At 53.3% G+C, this 8,844-nt stretch overlaps 4 protein-coding genes across 4 annotated transcripts; all 4 read right to left on the bottom strand.

Annotated features, from left to right (window-relative positions):
* Positions 1-633, bottom strand: DQ04_04591060 (NUDIX hydrolase; the record flags this gene model as incomplete). Its single annotated transcript, XM_009313683.1, has 1 exon — positions 1-633. A coding segment is annotated over one exon (633 nt), but the record flags the coding sequence as incomplete, so codon positions are not given.
* A 604-nt stretch (positions 634-1,237) lies between these two features.
* On the bottom strand, positions 1,238-2,617 carry DQ04_04591050 (hypothetical protein; the record flags this gene model as incomplete). The annotated part of the gene is made up of 1 exon (XM_009313682.1): positions 1,238-2,617. One exon carries the CDS (start codon positions 2,615-2,617, stop codon positions 1,238-1,240), a length of 1,380 nt encoding a protein of 459 aa, XP_009311957.1.
* A 233-nt stretch (positions 2,618-2,850) lies between these two features.
* On the bottom strand, positions 2,851-6,354 carry DQ04_04591040 (hypothetical protein; the record flags this gene model as incomplete). The annotated part of the gene is made up of 1 exon (XM_009313681.1): positions 2,851-6,354. The coding sequence occupies one exon, from the start codon at positions 6,352-6,354 to the stop codon at positions 2,851-2,853; it is 3,504 nt and encodes a 1,167-aa protein (XP_009311956.1).
* Positions 6,355-6,571: 217 nt separating this feature from the next.
* On the bottom strand, positions 6,572-8,842 carry DQ04_04591030 (putative nucleolar MIF4G domain-containing protein 1-like; the record flags this gene model as incomplete). The annotated part of the gene is made up of 1 exon (XM_009313680.1): positions 6,572-8,842. The coding sequence occupies one exon, from the start codon at positions 8,840-8,842 to the stop codon at positions 6,572-6,574; it is 2,271 nt and encodes a 756-aa protein (XP_009311955.1).
* Between the last annotated feature and the right edge of the window lie 2 nt (positions 8,843-8,844).

Below are 8,844 nucleotides of genomic sequence, written 5' to 3'. Positions count from 1 at the left end.
GACCATCACCTCCCCCAATTCCGGGGCAGAATCAGCGCCCATCACGCCGCGCGCCAGCGGCACCACGGCCCTGCAGATATTTGTCACCACCTCTCGCTTCGACGGTGAGCAGTACTTGATCAACTCATTCAGGTCCACCCATTTGGCACCGCAGAATTCTCGCCTTTCGCCTTGAACAGCCCTGAAGCGAAGTAGCTCAACCACACTTGTGTCAACGATGTACAACAGAGGGTAAAGCTCCTGTCCCACGATCCCCAACTTCCGCCACGACTTGGATTTGTAGCGGAAGGGGGCACGCGGCTCATTACACGCCACAGCGGGCAGCACCTCCCCTATGAGGTGCAGATATGAGGCGGGGAGGCCGATCTCCTCGAACACCTCCCGCTCGGCTGTCTGCTGGACGGTCTCGTGCACTTTCGCGCCGCCCTGGACCCACTGCAGAACTTTCCGGTCGTCGCTCCGGCGGCAGCCTAGGAAGCAGCCGCGCTGGTCCATGATGATAGCGCACACGCTACGTCGGTACGTGGCACCGTCATCGGCACGGACAGTGACCTCACCCGAAATTGTGCTTCCTAGCACTGGAGCGGGCCGTTCTGCATGGATGATTGCAGGGTCGTTCAAAATCACGCTCATTCTCGCATCACCTTACAGCGTACACGTACCCACACAGTACCAGAGGCAGACTCCTCTACTCCACGCCTGTTCCCCCAATCACTTTACCATATTTATTCCATTTGTACAGAGCAATAGCGACATTGGCAGAGAGAGAGAGAGAGAAAGAAAAAAAGAAATCAAGACCGATATGTAAAAGTGTCAATGAATGTGATGTCATCCAACCAGACGAAATACCGAGACACAGCAACAACACCAGGAGTGAAGAACAAAGATAGGCACACGCGAACAATGATTTCTTGATAACATAAGTATCATCACAAAGAGAGAGAGAGAGAGACGGCCGGAAGGTGCCATACAGAATGGAAATCACACAATGGATTTCCTTCTCAAAAAAATATGGCACATTTTTTTTTTGTAAAAGATCTCTTAATCCACGAAAGCTGGGAGACCAGCAAAACCAGAAGCAACTGACTCAGGTTACAGGCATTCACTGCGGTTTATAGAGACATAAACTAAATATAGAAATAATAGGAGAACTGGAGGGAACTATGTGTGAAGATTCTAGCAATTAAGTGATATTAATTGCCCTTCACAGCACGTTCACCTCTTCAAGATACTATTGTCACTTATTCTTCTCCCGCACACGCCTTTGTTCCTCCTTTGGGAGCGCCAAAAGGAGATCTGTTTGGCGGGCATCTATGAGTGACGCCAGTGTCACACAACAGTACGCCTCCGAGTGCAGCAAGGGCGAGATACGTCCCAGCAGACAATACTTCACGTTCTGCCACCTACTGCCGTTATCCCACGGGTTTACACCCATATACGGCGGCTTGGCGTACTTCCCCTTCAGCATCTCCGCGGTGGTGATGCCTTTAAACAGCAGGTAAAGGTGAACCAGAAACAGTGAGGACATGAACACACCGATGCCAAACACGAGACCGTAAATAACGATAGGAAGGTAGTAAACAAGTCTCAGCGCTTCTCCCAATGACATATTCGGGTATTTGAGCGCAAAGGTTATATTCATAGCCATATTCAAAGACAATATGTAGCCCATCAAAATATGGATGGAGAAGAGGAAAAAGAGGAAATAGTGGTAGTTGTTCTTGCCGATACAGCTACCAAGCCACCAACAATGATGATCCAAAACATCTACACAACAGTTGCAGATTCTGCAGTGGTGTGTACGTGGGGCCCTGAATATATGACACGTGGGACAGAAAAACAGATCTATATCCACCATCCGCTCAGCCTCACTGCCGGTCGCATCTTCGGCCAACGCTTCTTCTTTTTTGTCCATGAGTCTCATGCTCTCGTTGTCAAAGTAGCCATGCAGAAGCGAGCTGGCAACCATAGCACTTGACATCTCATATTTGGTGTGTTGCAAGCGTTCCCGCACCTTTTTGTAGTTCGGCACAGGCAGCAGTGCTTGCACGGCCTGCCTATCCATGAACCCCTTCTTCTGGCGCCGCGGGACAAAGCCAGGGTTCATCGTCCCGCACTTCAGCAGTAGTCCAAGCATGATGATGAAGAGAATCCACGTCACAAGGTGAAATCCCCAATGCAGAAAATCCTTGTACGCAACAGTGTGAAGAATGGGAATTAAAGCGAGCATAACAAAATCTATAATCATTATGAACCACATTGGGCCAACCATCACATAGTTTTCTTCCGATTCTTGCACTGCCTTACCTTTGCGCTTGTTTGGCCAGCGAAAGAGAATACTGCAACGTCGCGAGCATGGCCATGTCGGTCCATATATTTCGCGAGCCGCTGGAGAGAGAATCTCCCCGATATGGCAGCGCAGCTCATCTAGTTTTGCGCACTCTTCCCAGTACTCCTCTGCAGTGGAGGCAATTTCGTGAAACTTCGCATTGTGCTCGTCGGTTTGCGGCGGATCCGGTGGTAAAACCTGAGCGGTATCCACAAGAAACGGATTGGCACCGCCTCCCTCATTCCCAACCACACTTCCTGCCTCCACATTATCATTGGACGTGTACATTCCCTTACGTCACTTTCATTAGTGAGTTTGTGTGTTTTTTTTTTGGTGTAAGAAAAAAAAAGGGGGAAAAGGTAAGAAAGGAGAGAGCAAGACACTTGTAGATGCAGATTTGTGTGTGCGTGTGGATGTGAGGCAAGAAATTTTACGCCTTCTCGGAGCAAGGAACAAGCGGCAAGCCGAACAAACTGACAGAAGTGAGACCAAGATCCATTTACTCTGCTCTGGTCTGCTCCTCAACGCCCCGCGTTGAAACACTCGTATGACTTCACCAGAAGGGTGTCGGCTTTACCACCAACATGACCAACATCGCCTCGAAGCGACTCATAAATGTCTTGGGCCGCCTCCAGTGTCCTTTTCCTTCTTCCTTCCGGAAGCCCAGGGCAGGTGTGCAGGAGTGGCCACAACGGCAGCGCCAACGACAGTGCCGCCGTCCTGGCAGTGGCCGCCGCTACCTCATCCTTCTGAGATTCTGTGCTTCCGGTAATAGCACGGCTGACCATCGATGCCACATCAGCAGGCGTGAGTGGCGCATTCTTATCCTTCTCCTTCCCCTTCTCCATCGCCTGACTGCCTACTCGACCCCTTCTTAAACTCAGCACCAATCGTGACTGCTGATGCTGCCGGCGCCGTGGCTCAACACGCGGCAGGGAAGCATGATACGTCTCGAGAACGCGGAGGTGCTGCTGCATCTTCACGGTTGCTCCTGTCGCGTCGATATTCATTCGGCACACCCCGTCCTTATTATCACCGTCCTGCCGCTGCAACGTCACAGAAGCCGCAAGTGAGACACACTGTGGGAGTTTTGCCGCGAGGCGTGCGAAACGTGCATGGGCGTCGGGGTGGATTCGCCGCCACACGGCCGCTGCGCCAACGCCAACACTCTGCAGCTCAGAGAGGAAGACCGTCAGGGGTGGCGCCTCTGCCGCGCTGGATGACGGCTGGCTGGATGCGTCAAGAAGACTCTCCAGCAGCTGATTCAGCAGCGGCGTGAAAAGAAGTTCGGCCTCTGCGACGTGCTCCTCGCCCTCCTGCACGGCGTGATCCATGATGTGGCGCAGAACGGCTCGCCGCGCAAGGTACTCCGACGGTGGCAGCATTTTCGCCCAAAATTCAGTGTGGAGCACCCACAACGAAAGAGCAGCGGGAACAACCTTTGGGTTCAACACCAACAATTGCATCTGAACACTGATCCCCTTATTCTTCCTCATGGTCTCATTTCCATCCCCTTCATCATCACCAGCAGCAGCAGCAGCATATCCGTCCGCATTCTTCATTTTAGAGTTCCCTTCTCCTTCATTATAGTCCTGCGCAGCCCCCAAAAAAGAGAAGGATGTGCGCTGCTCCACTCCCCTCGCCCATGCAATTCCTGACACTCGCCAGGAGCACGGCAAGACATGTGTGACGCGGCACTGGGGTAGCCTTTGCTGTTCCCCTCGCACCGCCACAACTGCCGCTGGAGTCGTGCCCGCTCCTTCTACAGCAAAGCACACCATCGTGAAGGGCACGTAAATGTCCCACACACGCTCTGAAACTTGACGACTGTTGCCCAACAAACGTCGCGTCGCCTCAGTTTTGGGAGGCCTCAAGTGAAGAAGAATTTCGCGGCGTGCCGTGTCCTGTTGTTTCTCTTCGTAAAAGAGAGAACCGATGAATAGCATGGGTGGGAAGGCAACATCAAGTTGTTCTTGTTGTTGCTGCTGCTGCTGCCGCCACCGTCTCCGCCGCAGTAGGAATAAACGCACAAGGTCCAGATGCATTCCACTAGAGACTGACACAATAGTTTCACCCAAGGAAACCGAAGAGGTCTCATGAGGCTCTTTTTTTAGGAGCTGCCATGGAAAGCAGCACTGCCGACGCAGAGACGCTACCGCGAAGGCGGACGATAAAAACACAAGGGTCTCGTGCACCTCCTGGACATACCGCTGCGCCAGACACCACGGGTCTGTAGTCGCAGACGACGGCGGGCTCCACGATGCGAGTTGGCGCTCCTGGCGCAGCAGCTCTGTCCAACCCAACTCGTCGCACAGCAGGCAGAGACCCCATGCGCGCGCAAGGGCGGAGCTTGAGGGAGCTGTATCGAAATCCGGCGCCAAACCACGGTCAGCGGCCACACGCCACTTCATCTCCAAGGCTGCACTCAATACTGTCGCCTTGGCACGCAAGGCATCGGCGCGAAAGATCACTGGTGTAGAAGTCTGTGTCCGAATCGTCCGCAGCACAGTCGCCGCCAGAAGCACCGCTCCGCGCATGCACAGGGCACCTCGGCGAAGACTCAGCAGTGTGCTGCTGCAGTTAGACACTACCCACGTCGTCTCGCCGGTGCATTTCGCCACCTTGCTACACACACCTCCTTCCGCAGTGGTGGTGGAAGCCCCCTCCCATGCGGAGTGTGCCGCACGCGTCAGTGGGAGAAGGCAACCACACAGAGTGTGATCGCAGTGGAAGAAGTAGAGATTCGTCACGCCACTACTTTCCTCACAGCCGTCAGTGAACAAGTGCGTATATGCGGGGTGGTGTTCCACACGCCACTGTACCCCTGCATGCATTTCCATACCAAGTGACTCCGTATCACCTCGCCGCGGACGCACAAATGCGCAGAGCAGATCCTCCGGCCGTGTCGGCAGCGCGTTGAGTGGCAGCACCTCCCACTCGGTTGCGGTATCAGCCGAGGCAGCACACACCGCCGTCACCTGCACATCTAGTGCCGTGAAACATATAGCATCTGCAGCACTCTCAGCGTACGCCACTCGCGGGCAAATGAAGTAATTGTAGAACCCCTGTCCTGCGAGAAGCACATAGCTGTCGTCGCCGGGAACGCACACCTCCTGGGATGCGTTGTGCCGCCCCATCTCAGATGCCATCGTCATACACGGGTAAGAGATGTCGGCCAGCTCCGATAGAGGGAGCAACACCACGTCGATGCAGCAACGCATTATAAGCAACACACATCCGTCCTCTGATTCTCTCTCTCCCTCAGCGGCAGACGGTATTAGTGTAAGCATGAACTGCTTGCCTTCGCCGTCATTGTATCCATCGTCATCGTAGTCTTCGCCCTCCCCTTCGTCCCCTTCCTCTCCCCTTACCTCAGCTGGATCAGGCGGATCTGCTGTCGCTCCTAAAGGGGCGCCGAGCTCCTCGTTGTCGTCGTAGTCAGCACTTGGCCCGAGCACCAGCTCAAGAACATCGTCTTCGCATTCAGCATCATTAAGCTCCTCTCCCTCTTCCTTTTCCGCCTCTTGCTTAACACATTCTTCTAACTTCTTCATATCAACTGTGCCAAATGGGGCAACGTGCTGCACATCTAGGGCCATTGATGATGAAGGCGATGGTGATGATGATGGTGGTGATGATAAGACGGCCTGATTGTCGATGCGCACGATGTGCCGTCTCGTTTCACAGAGCGTCGTGCTGTTGAGTTGCAATTGACACCATTCACCCGCATTGTTAATTGTCTCCCCGTCCGCCTTCGCCAGCAGCACGCGGACCTCTCGAATCATATGCAGAGGGGACAATGTCAGCAGCAGCGCGGGATCACGGTTCTTGTCATCATGCACTATTCCCACTTCTGCTACTGCTGCTGCTGCTTCGCCATTCACAACGTTCGTTGCGTGTATGTGATCAAACTCAACTGTGACAGTTGCGCTCGTGCAGATGTCGCCGCGTGGATGCAGGAAACTCCCCGTTAGCTCCGCTGAGACATGTGGGAGAAGTTTTGGATGCACAGCAACTGACGCCATGCCTTTTCCTTGCTTCACTTCCTTTCCCCCTCCCCCTCTCCCCCAGTGCTTTTGTTCGCGCAGAATAAAATACAAGAAAAGGCAATAACACAAGCACATATGTACATATATNTATATATATATATATATTCATTCGTTGACCAAAAGCTGCTTAGGGGAGTAGCCACCTCTTTTTCCTCCTGATTTAATCGTTGAGTTTAAGATCACAGAGCTCATCTCACGAGATACCACTCTTGAGCGCCTTGAACACCACTCGGATTCTCTTCACGAACAACTGAAGCTGCTCTTCCTCACCCTTTGGCTTATCGTCGTCACTCTCCGCATTTTTACCCCTTCGATGCACGTCAAAGGGAGTACCTGCGGCGACAACGTCGTAGAAGTGCGGGATCCACTTTTGCGACTCTCGCTCATCGACGAAGTAACGTTCCATCAACTTTGCCAAATTTGAGCGCAAGACCCCTGTATCAATCTTCACGTCGTGCGCACGAAACCCATCACCACCGAAAAACACCTCTGTGAGTTTTGCGGCAGGTAGCTGTAAGATTAGCCGGAGAAGTAAGATACGGGTGAATAAGCCAATTGTTCGGTTTGTGCTGTCCATGTCCAATCCACGCAGCACGCCAAGCGTAAAAACGCCCCCTTCAATGAGTTGAGTGAGTAGGCAGGAAAGGTTGAGGTAGCCTGTCACATCGACAGACTCCATGCGTATCACCTTGAACATATCCCACAGTGCGAACTGAAGACTATTTCTACACGATCCCTTTGCGCTGCAGAAGCGTTGAATAACCTGCGTGTAGTACGGGTTATACACCTTTTCCTGGTAGCAGCATTGCAGAAGAACAGTCAGCGTGTCGTGTAGGCGGCTGAAGGAGGGATCACGGTGCATGAGAAGCGTGAAGGCTTCGAGGTCATCTGAGGCATTCACAATGCACTGAAATACCTCACGCTTGTTTTCAGTATTTAGCCGCTGCCCAGATATAGCCTTCTCCTGCTCTCGAAGTTGACGAATTCGTTCAGCCTTAAGCTCCGTTTCATCATCTTCGCTCTCTGTTTCGGAATCTGTGGAAAATGACGAAGAGGACGCTGCTTCTTCTTCTTGGGATGAGGTGCCATCGCGATCCTCTTCACTCTCTTCCATTTCTGCCTTGTCCCATGCACCGGGGGCAAACCAGCGCGGGGGCTTGTCCTTGCGTATCATACGCTCCCACGTTACCCCTGACAGCACGTTGGTCGTAGTCGTGATGCGCAGCAGCGCACGCCTGTTGGTGGAGGTACCACCGCCGCTGCTGCTGCTTCCACCTGGCAACAGGGTCACCATATCGTTCAAAATCGACTCGATAGGTACTTCCTCTTCACCCACAGTGCGCTTGGCACTGCGGGTGTGGCCCCTCACAATATCTGTGATGTAGCCAAGAAGGGCTGTATACCGGTTGGTGCCTTGCTGCTCCCTGCCGTAAGCCTTTGCCTCTGCCAGGGCGCGCTCCATCTGCCCCGGTGCCTCCTTCAGCAACTTCTCTCCACATGCGCGAAGAAGCGTCAGACCACCGGCCACAGCGCAGACATTGCCGCTGCTCCCAATCCGAAGTACACTACGTAGAAAACTTGACACCAAAACCGAATCCACTGCATTAAGAACATAGAGATGTGCGAGGACCATGGCGCCGTTTGACACAGCTGTCTCATTATCGTTTTGTAGGTGCTCCTGAAGTGCCAAGGACAAACTTTCCACCAGTTCTGCACCAACCACATTACCATGGAGCAACTGCATACCCCGAATAAGCCCAGCAAAGGGCAAGCTTACAATCGGAGTAAGGGGTCCCGCATCTAGCATGCAGATGCGGTTAATGTGGTGTGCCAGGCTACACAAGACGGAGGCTCGCGTAGCACCCTCAACGCCACCTCCAAAGAGGTCAGAGGCCTCCTTAGTCATATCTGCCACATTGCGTACTGTAAGTTTATTAATGATTCGCCGAGTGACCTCATTTAGAGCGGTACCTCTCTCTTGCGTAACTTTACCTCGCAGAGTTGGTGGAAGGTATTTTGCCGGAGTAATTTCTGTTTCATTAGTCTTTCCTGTCAATTCCCTAGACGGATCTGCCCCACTGCGCTCGCTCACCTCGTTCCCATTTTTTTTCTTCTTCGCCGCATCCTTCTCCCGCTTACGTTTGGATTTGTCCTTTTTAAGTGTGTGGGGGGCCCTACTGTCGCCAGTCGTTCTCACTTTTCCTCCCTCCTTCATAGGTGCAGCAGAGACGGGTGCATCTGCTGAGAAGTCTGTGGGCTGCCGTGTGTGCTGCTTCTTTACTCTCTGTCCGTTTACGCCTTCTCGCAGGAGGCGGCGCTGCTCGACCCACCGCTCATGCGCCTCGATGCGGGCCTGCTTGCGCGCCTGCCGCTCGCTGCGGCGCCGCTGCTTGCGCCCCTGTTGTTTGTCACCTTCATCATTTTCGACTTCTTCACGGGCACGACGTCGGCGGTTCAGCTCCATTC

This window comes from Trypanosoma grayi, assembly GCF_000691245.1.
Source record: "Trypanosoma grayi strain ANR4 Tgr_459_V1, whole genome shotgun sequence".
Lineage (NCBI taxonomy): Eukaryota > Euglenozoa > Kinetoplastea > Trypanosomatida > Trypanosomatidae > Trypanosoma > Trypanosoma grayi.
Note: the sequence above shows the minus strand (reverse complement) of the source record. Positions and strands in the feature narration are given on the sequence as shown.